At 42.9% G+C, this 14,867-nt stretch overlaps 1 protein-coding gene across 5 annotated transcripts in view; it reads left to right on the top strand.

Annotated features, from left to right (window-relative positions):
• The window catches only part of LOC147726050 (disintegrin and metalloproteinase domain-containing protein 33-like), a 396,812-nt gene extending 383,393 nt beyond the window's left edge, over positions 1-13,419 (top strand). For 3 of the 5 annotated variants that reach the window (XM_086960165.1, XM_086960169.1, XM_086960168.1), the window contains exons 22-24: positions 933-1,075; positions 7,952-7,969; positions 11,988-12,181. In XM_086960165.1, coding sequence (XP_086816291.1) covers positions 933-1,075; positions 7,952-7,969; positions 11,988-12,039 — 213 coding nt within the window. In that variant the 3' untranslated portion in view covers positions 12,040-12,181. Of the gene's footprint in view, positions 1-932; positions 1,076-7,951; positions 7,970-11,987 lie in introns of all 5 variants that reach the window. The other 2 variants (XM_086960167.1, XM_086960170.1) reach the window with 2 other exon arrangements.
• The last annotated feature ends 1,448 nt before the right edge of the window (positions 13,420-14,867 follow it).

Here is a 14,867-nt window from a genome sequence, read left to right as displayed (position 1 = left end):
CTTTAAAGAGGCAGGAGAGAGCCCCTTGCATGCGGGTGCAGTGAGTGACTGTGCCCGGCTGCAAGGTGATGTCTGGAGGGCCCCTTGACCCCCTCCATAGGGCTGCCATCAGAGGGCACACTGGCAGTGTGTCACCTTTTTATGGCGTACTTTGAGTGAGCCTCCTGACAACTTATTTACCACTGCGTCTGCGTCCATAATACGGTGTGGGTGCAGAGGTAAATAGATTCCTCACTTGTATGGGGCCACTCTCCAATGTAAATGAGGGAATACCCTCTTGAGATAGTGTTGGCACAACATGTGTGCCAGCGCTATTTGTATCACAGAAGGGGCCGCAAAGGTATTTACTGCCCCTTCATTAATACCAAAGTGCCCCGGGGGAGCGCAAACGTCCGTTGCGCCCCTGAGACCCCTCTGTTATGCTGGCCTAGTTGGGTTTACGAGTGACCCGGATGCACAAAGACAAGGGGACAAGGATCACCCAGTGGTGCGCAGCTCTCAATCCCATGCAGCACATTAGATGTTCTCCCCACACGAGACAAGGGAGGAGAAACATTTAGAGATGCGCATTGCTCGATCCGAGGGATACGTTCTGCGTTTATTTACCCAGCTGAGCATGAAAGACTTGGATAAGGAGTAAATGTCCACAGTGCATATTCCGGTGGCAAAACCATATTCCAGAACTGGAAGCCGAATGCTCTAAAGAGAGATTCAGACTTTGTATTGCGTTGTTTGAGCCCCCGATGAACATTAATACACCACAGCCTCATATTACGACACACTTACCTTATTCAGCATAAAAGAGGGGAGCACGGAACCCACCCTCAAGAACACTTTACCTGCACCAGGTCTCAGACCCACAGCCAACGGGAAGGCCTGACGTTGCGTTGATGAACTGTCCTTTAATGCCACCCTTTTGTTTTGTTTCACAGCTCATTCCAAAGCAGAATCCTCCTCGAAGACCCTTGCCCGGCAATCCTCTCCCTGTCCGGGAGCCCCTGCTCGTGATGGTTCCTCCCGCCAACGTCAAACAGCCCCCGACCAACTCTGTGAGCCAACTACCAAAGCCGCAGCGGTAAGAGCGGCCTCGGCCCGGGGCGTAGCAGGGGTGCTGGGTGCAGGCTACATGCTTCAAATATGAATATTATAATTATAATTATTACTGTTATTATTTTTATTATTACTAATATTATTACTATTATTAATATTGCAGTTACTATTATTATTATTTGCTTTTGTTAATATTATCATCCTCCCTGTCGTTTCAAGGTTTGTACAAACCCACATACACATTCATTTACAAAAAACAAAGGGCCTCATTTACTATATTTTGACACACGGCAGCGCCGCAGGCCTTCGTGCTGCACTGCTGTGCCTCAAAGTCAAAGGGCATGAATGCGTTGCGCTTATAAGATACAGCGCATTCCTGTCCTCCTCCCCTGCACAAACAGCAGCCGTGCGCCAATGCAGAAACCCTTACGTCATGTTGCATGGGAATCTATGACAAAATATCTAATACAAAAATACCTACCTACAAAAATATTGCAACAAAAATATCGATTACAACAATATCGACATCCTATCTCTAACAAGGTAAGTACAAAAATATCCCCCAAAAAATAGCGATGTCAAAAATATCATTTTAAAAAATATATCGTTTTTTGTATTAATTTTTTTTTTATATTAATAAAAATAATACTTATACATTTAATAAACAGTTAAAAATATATTGTAATATTTAAAATTAATAAAGTATGTAATAAAAACAAATAATAATAAAGATATAATACATAGTAAATACTTCATTATTAATAACTCTTAAAAAATTATTTTAATAACTTATAAATAAATGAAAATATAATAAATTACAAATACATTTATATACATAACATAATAATATAAATAACAATTAATAAAAATGTAAAACACATTTTAAAAAGTAAGTAAATGTTGGAAAGCGTAGGGGTAAAAATTACTATTCCCACTCCAGAGATTGCAACAGTAGGGAAAGTGTTGGATAGAGGAGGGGTAAAAATTACTATTCCAACTCCAGAGAGTGCAACAGTAGGGAAAGTGTTGGATAGCATAGGGGTAACAATTACTATTCCAACTCCAGAGAGTGCAACAGTAGAGAAAGTGTTGGATAGCGTAGGGGTAACAATTGCTATTCCAACTCCAGAGAGTGCAACAGTAGAGAAAGTGTTGGATAGCGTAGGGGTAACAATTACTATTCCAACTCCAGAGAGTGCAACAGTAGAGAAAGTGTTGGATAGCGTAGGGGTAACAATTACTATTCCAACTCCAGAGAGTGCAACAGTAGGGAAAGTGTTGGATAGCGTAGGGGTAAAAATTACTATTCCAACTCCAGAGAGTGCAACAGTAGGGAAAGTGTTGGATAGCGTAGAGATAACAATTACTATTCCCACTCCAGAGAGTGCAACAGTAGGGAAAGTGTTGGATAGCAAAGAGGTAAAAATAACATACTTATAAATATATATATTTTTTTAAATAATAAAAAACGTAACTATTAAATAAATATAAACCATTTACAAATACCAAAACATAATTAATAAAAACATGATTAGCAATAAATATTTAACTAAACAAAATAATAAACAATACCATTTAATAATATTTAATTACCAATTAATAATTAATTAACAAATATATAATTAACAAAATAATTAATTAAACAGCATTTACGTAATTACATTTAAATTACTTCCCACCCTATTCTCCTATAAACCCACAACCCACTACAGAACATATTTATCAATTAATACAAAATAATTACCAATTAATTAAAATGAATTACCAATTAATTAAAATAATTTTATATTTCCTAATATTTAATAATTAATTTTGTATAATTAAATTACTTCCCACCCTATTCCCCTATAAAACCACAACCCGCTACAGAACATAATTATCAATTTATCAATTAATAAAAGTTAAATACCAATTAATTAAAATTAATGATCAATTAATTAAAATAAATGTATAATTCCTACTAATCAATAATTGATTTAGTATAATTAAATTACTTCCCACCCTATTCCCCTATAAACCCACAACCCGTTACAGAAAATAATTATCAATGAATCAATTAATTAAAATTATTTATCAATTAATTAAAATTAATTACCAATTAATTAAAATTAATTTGTAATTCCTAATTATTATTAATGAATACAATATAATTAAATTACTTCCCACCCTATTCCCCTATAAACCCACAACCCGCTACAGTACTAAAATACAAAATTTAAATAAATTACATAAAAATAAATTTAAAACATAATAAATACATAATAATATACAAAAAATAATATAAAAATCCATATTAGTAACATCGAAATTATTTACATCGATATTACTAACATCGATATTTAAAACATCGATATTACTAATATCAATATTAAATTCGATCGATATTACTTACCTTCTATATTATGTCCCTTTGATATTTAAACATCGATATTATTGTATATCGATATTTAAATTTCGATATTTTGTCTGCATACCGTTGCATGGGTGACTGCATTGCTGGGATGATTGTTTTTGTGAAGGAAGGGAAATCGTCCAGCCTTAAAACAACATTAAAGGCATTTTCTTCGCATAGAAAAGGAAAAAACAAGGAGAAATACAATTATTTCTCCTCATTGCGCCTCCGTACGCCTCCAGGATTCTAATTAATTCCCAGCTTTACAAAACGTTGTAAATCTGGCAATGTGTCAAGATCCATGGATGTGAGGGAGGAGCCAAGATGGCGGCGGAGACGGACGTGTAGTTGCCCGGCTCCCCGAGCCTGTGCCATCTGCAACGCTATCCTGTTTTCTATCCTGTTACAGCGCTACCGCGGAAGGACGAAGGAAGCGCGCTGTTGCCGGGGGTGTTTTTCCGGTGTCCCTACCTGCCTGCTTGATGGTGATACTGGCGTGCTCACCCGACGATCATTGCCGAGCCCTGGGTCCGGACCCCGTGTCGCTGCGCACAGCCGGAGACGGCCGGAGCTCCTGAGGCTTGACCGACGAATGGTGTGACTGCTATCCCCTGCCAATCTGCTGTCTGTGAAAGCGCCTGCACTGGTCCCTCCTGTGGAAAGTGTGAGTCGACCGACTGTGGGTCTACACCGCTACTCCTTCTTTGAGCGACGCTGAGGTGAGCCGCGCTGTTCTTTTCTTTGTCGGTGCGGAACTGGACGCTGCGGCTCGCCTTTGTGATTACTCCTGCTTGAGCTCACACGAGGGGGACTTATGTTGCTTATCGCTCGCAAGTGGGGAGCCCAGATTATATCGTGAGATCACACCCTCACTGCCTATTGTAAGAATCGCCTACGTGATCGGTGAACCCCTTATTGTACTTAACATGGCGGCCGTCCCCTCTACAGTACTGGTGGGCTCCATCTCGGCCCCTGACTGGGTCGCCCTGCATGGCCTCGAGAGGCGTGTGGAATACTCTGGTGCACTTCGGACTGTGGATACATTGGATCACCCGCCTGTGTTCACCTATGCCTCCATTATTGCCGCGCTTGCCGAATTGAGGACAGAATGGCATGAGTGTTCTCGCGCACTCGGCGCGAAGTTGGGTGAAGCCGCTCTCGGTTCGGAGGGTGCATCGTCGGCCGGCTCCCCTTGCTGCATCGATCGGCCCCCTCTTGGCATTGCAATAGAAACATTGTTGCCGCGTGAATGTGAACTGGAGCAACTTTCTGACAGTGATTGTTCTACAGGACTGCCATCAGCCCATACCGTTGATGCTACACTGTTTCCCATCCTGCCACAGTTTTCACTCTTGGACATTGAACCACTATTCTTGTTTATGGCTCAGCTGACGATGCAACTATTTTCCTTCACTGTATATGTTATGCACGGTGTGGCTCCGATTAATTGTTTTCTGCAACATCAGGCGGACCTGGGAGCGGCGTTCTTCTGGATCTCTATCATTGCGTGTGACTGGAGGTGTCCATCTTGTGTTTGGGGACCTTCTCCTTGCCGAGGGCGGCCATCTTACCCCTTTGATCTATCTGGGGCGGGTCCCTTTCCGGAGCCATGTTCAGGGGGACGCTTGAAATCTGGCCAGGGCTAGGAAAGTCCTTTTTCCTGTGAACTGTGAATGAGGGGCGGGTGGGGACCCGAGATGGGACGCTTCCTCAACGCGTGCTGCAGTGTTCTATGATGTCTCTCCCCATTCCATTTCGTGCATGAAAGTCTTGATTTTGGTGTTACGTGTAGGGTGGAGAGTATTTTATGGCCGGGGAGTTCGGGAGACTTGGAATTTGGCCCTCCTTGGGTATTAGGGATTTCTTTTTCTTTTCCTCCTTTCCTTTGTCTATATTTCGGGTTCTTTAGTGGGCGACAGACACACTGCCGGGGGGGAGTAGGCCGTAGCCTCTGCATTGGTGTAGGGTGGGGGGGGGGGGGTTTAGTTTTCTACATTTCGTTTCTATGGGCCTTATTTTTCTCTATTTCTCTGCGCTTTTCTTAACTTATTTCTGTTCTGGGTCCGCGATAGCGGTTAGTAGGGAGTGGGTTGCGCTGTACATGGCGCGTAATTGCCAGCTGACGATCTTGTTATTTTACTCTGTACCGCCATACTGCCTGGGATGTTAGCTTCCACTGTTGGTTTCATGCGATGCTGTTGCCTGCTCATGCTGTGAAGTTACTGTACGGACTCAGTTCTCCTTGGTTTCTATGCTTCACTGTTTTATATTTAAGACGAAAAAACTTTAAAAATTAACCTTCAACGCTCCTGCTTCTCGGCGACACGACTCTATTCAGTGTGACGTTAATTGATTGTTGCTATGTAACCTGGTGCCGCTGAGAAACTGTATTGCTCGCATTTGTGCTCAAAAGTATCGTGGCCGGCCTGACGGTTGTGGGCCCGTATTTGTTCTTTTCTTCATGCACAATAAAGGTTTACAAAAATTAAAAAAAAAAAAAAAGATCCATGGATGTTGCGTGGGAATACCCATATTTACAAGGCTGTGAAGTCATGAAGGGGGGCTTTGAGTGGCATTGTAACCATGGTGACGCACCGGCGGCCCAATGGGCTTGCAAACGAGCCCCGAAATTCCTCCGTAGCATTAATATTGTAAAATTCAGGTTACTTCAGTAGAATTATCAGACCATTTGGAGAAATATTCATACAAACTATTATCTTTTTACTTTAGGGTCTGAAAAGCTCTGCATACACCGTGAGGCAGCCTTAGAGCACTAGCATTCTTCTTGCCCCACATTTTGTTCACTTTTTGGGGAGGTCACTTTGGCAGGTCTGGCATTAGAAAAGGCCTTTTGTTTTCCCAAAAAAATCTAAAAAAAATAAAGGAAACATTTATAATCATATATAAAGGTGCTTTCGGTTAGCCCCTTGCTTCCATTGGCCGTTTGTACTGTCAATCATGTTTAGCTTCCATTCACCATACTGTTCAGCATGGGTCAAGAGCCAACACACTTCATCTACTGGCTGTTGGGAGTGTAGTGAAAGCCTTTTGCCAGTGCACATGTGCCTAGGTGCTAAAAAAAATCTAATTCAGTGCCAGGACTGGTGGGCCGATGTCTCTCCATTTTTATCATTCTACTTTTCTTTTAACTTTTGAAAGGGCGCGGCGGCTTCTAGACACTGCTACCAGGCTCTTCCTTCCGCTTCCTGCACCCCACATTCTGAATGGGTCTTACTAACGGTTGCCATCTTGACATGGGCCTTAAACCATTCCAAGAAGTCCTCCTGTGTGTGCGCATCAATTCTTACCATGTCCATATTGGCTCTTATTCAATGATTTTGTAATAAAGATTAACAAAACTAGTCTGAGATTGCTGCCCATGAATGACCACGCACACATAGGTGGTCATCCTTGAATTTCTTCTCTGAAATAATAACAAAAACCATTCAAAGATGGCCATTCACACGGCCGCATGGATGCCAGTCGGAGAATGCTTTTGCCTTACCTTATCATTCTGCAGTCTTCCAAGATGGCCGACACATTGCTTCCAAATGTATCAACCATCTTGCAATGGTACCATTATAATAAGCTGTTGCAAAGAAAACAAGTATTGGCAAATCCAATGTGCGGCTGCGGCACCACCAAGCGTATCACGACTTTCCTCACCGCCACAGTTTTCATGGCGGTGAGCCTGCAATGAAAACATAGGCGGTGGGGAAATGAAGGGGGCCCTGCAGAGCCCCCTGTTGCCACGGTGTCACCATCTGTCACACAATTTCCGCTCCCTTTACACGGTCACCAGGTGAGCAGCCTAAATCACGCGGTGGCAGGGATGTGAAAACCACTGCAAATTGTGGATTTTCAGCTCGTTTCAGAGGCTGTAAGCAGCTGATGTCCATTAAAAGGTGTGAAAACAAGCCCAGGACATCAGGGACAGCCTCAAGGACCCATTGTTTATTTTTGGGGGGAGGGAAGTGGAGAGGGGCAGAGTGACTCTTAGGTAGCTCTTGGCACGATATTAACCCCCCCCCCTCCTCTCTCCCCCATATGTACAGTGCTATGAAACCCTATTGGGTGAAGTTTGCGCTGTATAACACAACAAATAAAAAATATTTTAAAACACACTTTGGGGGAGACATAGGAAAAGTGACGCAAAAGTGGCACAAGGGGCTTGTAAATTTGCCCCTTTCTGTTTACTTTTCCGCTGGGGCTGAAGGTAGAGAGAATTGGGGGGGGGGGGGGGGGGGGGTGCGAGAGGGTTTGCACAGCTACACCTAAAGAGAGAGGGTGGCTAGAAGCCCTATTCCTAGTCAATTGGCATACTTCACGGGAGAGAGTTAGTCGACCCTCTTATCTTATTTTTAGAAAGAACATTTACTTTTTGGGAATAAGCGCTAAAATGTTAGAAATATTCTGTACTGTGGGTTTATCCTGAAATGTATTTGTGTTCGGAAACAAACCCTCTATATCACGCACATTCAAATAATATGTTTCTCACTTTTTTCACAGGCCTGTGCTCCCGCAAAAGTAAGTATTCCTATCTGATTTCACGCATGCCACATAAGGCATGCGGGGCTGTATGCTGTATTCTATAATTATTTAGTAGAGTTTGCATCCTATATCTCCGCTTGAATTGTTCTGCCATCTAGTGGCTGGATCAGGAAGAGTTTTTTTTTTACATGTTTAAATTAAATGTTTCTGTGTGCTTTATCAAGGGAGCCTGCATACTCACACCCTCATATTTAAATCACAGCAGTGAAAAAAGTAGTTGTATGGCTGTGACATCAAAGCACTCGCGTCACCAGACTCCCTCCCAGACCCGAGTAAAGCACAGAAACTGCTGACAGTCGTTCTCTGTTTTTCCGCCTCTTTCCGGTCTCTGTAGACCACAGTTGCAGGGGGACTGGAGACAAGAGACATCTCGCCGCCAGCCTCAGGTCTCAACAGACCAGCAGCTGAGGGGAGGTGGCACTCTGTGCTGACGTCAGATCTCCACTTTGTTTTAAAAGTTTGGGTCATGGAATTCGACCACGGATGGTGAGCACAGTTATCTTTTCCCAGGTTCATCTGCTGCTCCAGTGCAGGTTGTTTCTTTGAATTCTGAGACTTGTGTATTCTATTATAAAACAGGACTACAAGTCCCAGAATTCAAAGTAAAAAAACCTGGACTGGAGCAGCGCGTCATGCAAGGACCTGAAAAACGTAGCAGATATGAGCAGAGTGGTAGGATGCAAGTTTGTTTCGTTTCTACCCTATATTTAAGAATAGCTATAGGGCAGTGCTTAGTTTGTGAAAGAAAGACTGCCAGTGCCCGCAGCTCTGCTCAGAAGCCAGCGGCTGGTGCAACTAAGCATTGGCGCGCCGTATACCGAGGCTGATAGACCTTCATCCTTTACCAGACACTCCCTGCCCTAAATTCTCGTTCTTACAGGTTCCTGCCTTTTCCCTTTGTGAAGGTTTTCCCGTCTTTCTCTTCTTCTGTCTTTCCCACATGTGTGTTTTTCCCTATCTTACACTCGTTAAATATAAGCTTCAGGATAATAAGTACCGGTCCCAAAAAATAAGCACCCGTGACCCCCACTGGCAACCTCCGGCTCAAATTAAGCCCTGCCAGAAGGTGCTGGGGTGGGAGGAGTGTATAAGATACAGCTAGAGTAAGGTCTACACCAGAAGATGGTGGGGCAGGCGGAGTGTGCAATATACAGCTTCATCGCCAATGAAGACTCCACCCAATTAGGGGCAATCCAACCTTGTGATTGGTCAGACCACCACATTATCACCTTCTTCATCAATGAAATGCCTACTTTAGGAAAATAAAGCGCGCTAAATCTGATTTCTTCAGCCTTCAGCTGGACCAAGCAAAAAACAGACCAAGAAAGCTGTTCGAACTAGTCAAAACTCAAACCAAGACGCAACCCCTACTATCAAACGTCACAACAAACAACATCCCACACTGTGAAGACTTTTCTGCTTTCTTTAAGCTAAAGACCGACAACATAAGGAGTGACCTCCTTAATGATGTAAGTCGATACCCAAGCATCACCAAAATGCCCGACACCCAACCTAAAAATAACGCTTCCTGGTCGTCTTTCGACACCTACTCTGAAGAAGCAATACATAAACTGCTCGGCACCTTGAAGCCTTCTAATCACCTCACAGACCCACTACCTGCCAATGCCGTTAGAGACTTCATCCCCGTTCTTCTCCCACTCTGGACTAAAATCATTAACAGCTCCCTTCAACAAGGTCTCATTCCAGACTCCCTCAAAGTGGGGCAAGTCACGCCCATACTCAAGAAACCTACAGCTGATCCGTCTGACTTAAACAACTACCGCCCTATCACCAATATCCCAACTCTGGCCAAGCTGTTAGAAAAATGTGTGCAACTCCAACTAACAAAACACATTGACCAGTTCGAACTCCTCGACCCTCATCAATCAGGCTTCCGAGCGAAACACAGCACGGAAACGGCCATGACACACATAATTGATGACGCCCTCCAAATCCTGGATCGCAACGACTCATGCCTCCTCATTCTCCTGGACCTCTCCTCAGCATTCGACACGGTCAAACATGAGAACCTATTAGAGCTCCTGAATACCAGAATGGGCTTATCTGGGACTGTACTCAAATGGTTCACTTCCTTCCTACACAACCGATCCCAGAAGTTCAAGATCAACAATGTGCTGTCCTCTCCAGTGCCAGTAGATTTAGGCGTCCCACAAGGATCTTCCCTCTCACCCACGCTGTTCAACCTCATCATGGAACCACTCGCTACCATGCTCCAGGCATCCAATGTACACTTCCACATGGATGCCGATGACACTCAACTTTACCTAAAGGTACAATCCCCGGAAGATATCAAACTTCTGAACTGCACACTTAGGAACACCCAATCTTGGTTGGCTGACAATCACCTCAAACTAAATGCGTTGAAAACTGAGTTCCTCCTGATATCACCCCCTGCTAAAATTACCACCACCCAAATATGGCTCAATCACCTAACAGCATTCAATGTCCAACCCATCGTCGTGGACTCTGCGAAATCCTTAGGCATCACACTTGACGCAAAGCTCAATATGCAACAGCACATTAGCAAAGCAACGAAAGGAGCTAACTTTCAAATCAACACCTTGAGGAAACTCAACCCCTTCCTCCCAGCCAAGGACTTCCAAACTGCTGTACAAGCACTAGTCATCCCCCGCATAGACTATGGAATTGTGGCCCTCAGCGGTCTCCCTCAAGCAACAACAGCACCCCTAAGAGCCTCCCTCAATGCTGCCGTGAGACTCATTACGGGCTCAAGGAACACTCTCATATAACCCCTGACCTGAAATCCCTGAAATGGCTTCCCCTCGAAGCCAGAATACAAATGAAAATTGCGGTTATGACACACTCAGCCATACACCACAAGGCTCCCACCTACCTCACTCAAAAGTTGACTACATCAGGAGGTTCGAGATCCAATAGAAGTGCAAAAAGTCTGCTCCTAAAACCTCGCAGATTCCGTAAGGAAAAAACCTACAAACGCTCCTTCTCAGGAATGGCACCCAGGATCTGGAATGCACTCCCTCCTGAAACGAGGATTATCTCCTCCACTGTACTCTTCAAGAAAGAAGTGAAAGCCATCCTTATGGCCAAGTTCACCTGATCCTAACTGTTGCTGCTCAGAGACTTTGCACCGATCTTGTAACGTTGGATACTTAATGTTCCAATAACTTTATGCTCATGACCTACTGAACTCTTTTGCAGTTGGATCAAAGACTATGCACCGTCCTATAGTATTGTCTTTTGAGGGTTTACTGGTATCCACTGATCTCTATGGCAGCTGGATCAGAGTCTTTGCACCGCCCTATCATAATGTCTATTTGAATGTTTATTGTTATCGCTAGAACTGTATTGTAGCTAGCTCAGACTCAGCACTGTCTTATATTTTTGTCTATCTGAGTGTTCTCTGCTATTTCATGATCTCTATTTTAGTTAGATCAAAGACTCTGCACCGCCTTATTTTACTGTCTGAGTGTTTACCTGTATCTTATTAGCACATGACTGTTATCCTATTATGCTACCGTTCACTATACTGTACCCAATTATTATGTCTACTCACCCTCCTGTTTGCCCACTCCCCCCCTGTGAAGCGCTCTGATATCTGTTAAGATCTTGTTCGCGCTATTTAAAACTTTGAATAAATAAATAAATAAATAAATAAATAAATACAGCTGGAGGATGGTTGGATTGAGGGCGGTGAGGCCAGGTGGTGTATGTCTTCCTCTTGGCCCCTCTGCATCTGCTCAGCTCCCCATAGTGTCAACTGCATAGAGATATGTGGGGTCTGGGAGGGCATGCATAGCACCATTGCAGATGGGCAGCTCTCAATAACTTGGAATTTTTACATGAGGGTTCCAAGTGACATCATCAACAAATCAAGCTTCTTGTCTCTTTAACACCACTTGGCACCCATTGGTGGAGCATAACTGAACATGTTACATGGGCTAATTTATCCTTGGAGCTATGTTGATCTATTCTGCTTCTTTTCTCCCTTTAGGGCCGCGCCTGGAGTCAAAGTACAGTTAACGTCTTTCCCATTGCGAAAATGACATCTAAGGTTAAACAGGAAATACAGGAATTGAACAGAACTTCTTGTTGTATTTTGCACTATATGAAAATAATGGCGGAAGACAATTTTTTATAGGAAAGATTTCAGCACAGAGAGGCCGACGACCCTTTGTGGAACTATTGGACATGATGTAATAAACTTTAAACCACTGGGAGGACATGCCTCAGTCCTGCCGTGGGATGGTGCCTTCAACAAAATCCCAAAGGATGATCATCTCGTCTGTGCCACATAGTGCCTGCGATAACTCACAATGATGGTCCCTCTGTGACGCTATCATGGGTGACGATGAAGAATCTGTCTTGGATCGTCATCCCAGGGTCAATGAAAGTCCACAGCGTCACTCCTTCATGCTGTGATCTGAACCTGTGACAAAGTTATCCAGATGATCATTTTGTGCCTACAATGAAAAGCCAAAAAGTTGCCTTAACAATTGAATGACATTGAACTATTGCTGCACAATCGAAGCGCCACTGGGCTGCGATACGGCATCTGCGATGATTTGACAGTGGTTGACTCTTGGCCGAGCCACGGCTTGCAGGTGGCGATAAAGGCCATAGACTGATTCTGCTTCTTGTGGTGGAACCTCCAATCCATGCCTTGATTAATGGATTGCCCAAGTCATGCGAAGAAACGGCACTCGGAGCCCAGGTCCATTGTGTGAATCCACCTTGTCGTGGCCTTTTTTCAGAGACAAACTGTGTCTAAGTCACTTACGTTGACCCTATGATGCCCCATTTTCTCAATGGTTTCAAACTTATGAGGGTTGATTTATAGCAACAAAGATTGATCTAGGACAGTGGATACAATCAATGGAAGGTATTTTTCCGTGTCACCTGTTGGGTGATACCTTGTAACGCACACCATAAATCACACGTCTCTCTAGCACGTAATATCTGTAGAAATGTGGTACGCCGTCTGTAATGAAAATGGACTCATCCCATTCACAAAATCATACTGAGTTGCCTGTGAAAGTCTGTACCAGTGATTCAAGAGATGGACTTCTGCGCAGTCCTTAACGGTGTTCATCACAAAGCACTTTTTGGATGCAATCCTGTCACATAAGGTATGTACTCCACACGTACAGCGACACGACTGCGCTGGAGACTAACCCAGTGGGATGTGTTTTCCAAGGTGCTTTGCTGATGTCTAAACATTTTGCAATCCTAGTGAGGCCAAACAATGGAATGAGCAAATAATATTTATAAATTATAGGATGTGATTGATCTCTCTGGGCTGATGTGAGAGGAATAACACAGATCAAGCCTTTGATGCACAAAGTGCCCTTATTTATGATTTCTCAAAGTAAAGCTCATTCATCCCTTATTGACCTTTGCTGAGGACAATATATACTTTAATTGCACAACCCACACTTGTGTCTTGATTGGGAAGATTTAATTTTGAGTGGCCGTGAATGCCCTGCTGCATGTGAACAATAACATGCCTGAACTCTTTTCCTGCACCATGAAGAAACAGGCCACTGTCATTATCTCTTTCATGCCCCTCCATCAGAGTTTCTCTGAACTAAGGGGCATCGTTCGTTCGTTAAAACCACTTTATTCGATTAGGTAAAATCATAAAAGTACACATATAAATCACGCACCATAAAATAAAATAGATTTGAAACAATAGACAATATTAAAATCGTGGGAAATCCTAGTACGACCCAATTAAGTTACAAGTCTCTTAAAAATACAGATACAAGAAGATACAAAGAAATTCATGGTTCAATTATACCTGGGCATCTTCATTTTCTCGATCTTACAGCTATTACAAGATAACTGGCGATATTAAAAATATTCCATATATTATCCAATAATTGGAAATACATTAAGGCAGGTTTAACTTGTGAGAACCCCATGCTTCTTAACAGTGGGATTATAAACTTTTTCCTAATATCAAAATAATGTTTGCAAAAAAATATAAAATGCGTAGTATCTAAGGGGCATATTTACTAGGAAGTGGCGGAGCGCGGCTTAGCCACCTTGGCTTAAAGCTGCGCTCCGCCACTTCCAAAATGCAGGGTTGCACGGTATTTACAAGGATATGGTGCAGCACTGCGTTTCCCCCTGTGCTGGCGCTAATTGTAGCTGCCTGCTGCCAATGCAGAATTGTAAGTGAGCAACCCAGTAGACCTTTGGGGGCTTGGGTAAAACGTAATCTGAATGGGTAAAGTTGCCTCCAAAGGAGTTTATTGATGAACGTGAATTAATGATTTGTAACTAGTGAGTAGGTAACTTAATTAACCTGAGTGAAATTAATTCATTGATAATTAAATGAGCAAGTATTGAACCAAGACTAACTAAACAAGACAAAACAAAACAAATAGAGTGATACGATTTAAACTATTAAGCATGTGTATAAGCAAAAATAGATTTTATCAACATTTAGTCATCAAGGGAAAGTACAATACAGAAAAAATATGTGCAACAGGAATACAGGAAGAAAATCAGAGATAAATCAAAAATCACTGTAATGCCTGTAGAACACCTATCCAAACAGATGTAGATAATTTTTCTTTGGATAAGGTTGGGAGTCGACGTTTCGGTCTTTATGGGTGACTTGTTAAGACCATCATCAGGACAAGGGTAAATTAATATTGTAGCTCCCTTTAGGCGAAAACAACTCTTTTCTTGTGTCGGAAGAGTATACTACAATAGGTCCAAAGAGAAATTTATCTCTATTGCCTCTAGGGCACATACAAAATAGAGAATTGTGCTGGCTTTAGAATGACCCGCCTCACAAGGTTGAGGATGACGTCGTTTCAAATTGACGATCTGTTCGAAAATCAAGGGTGAAATGCGTCTAACT

This window comes from Lissotriton vulgaris, chromosome 3_1 (genome assembly GCF_964263255.1).
Source record: "Lissotriton vulgaris chromosome 3_1, aLisVul1.2, whole genome shotgun sequence".
Taxonomy (NCBI): Eukaryota; Metazoa; Chordata; class Amphibia; order Caudata; family Salamandridae; genus Lissotriton; species Lissotriton vulgaris.
This window is presented reverse-complemented; position numbering and strand designations above follow the sequence as displayed.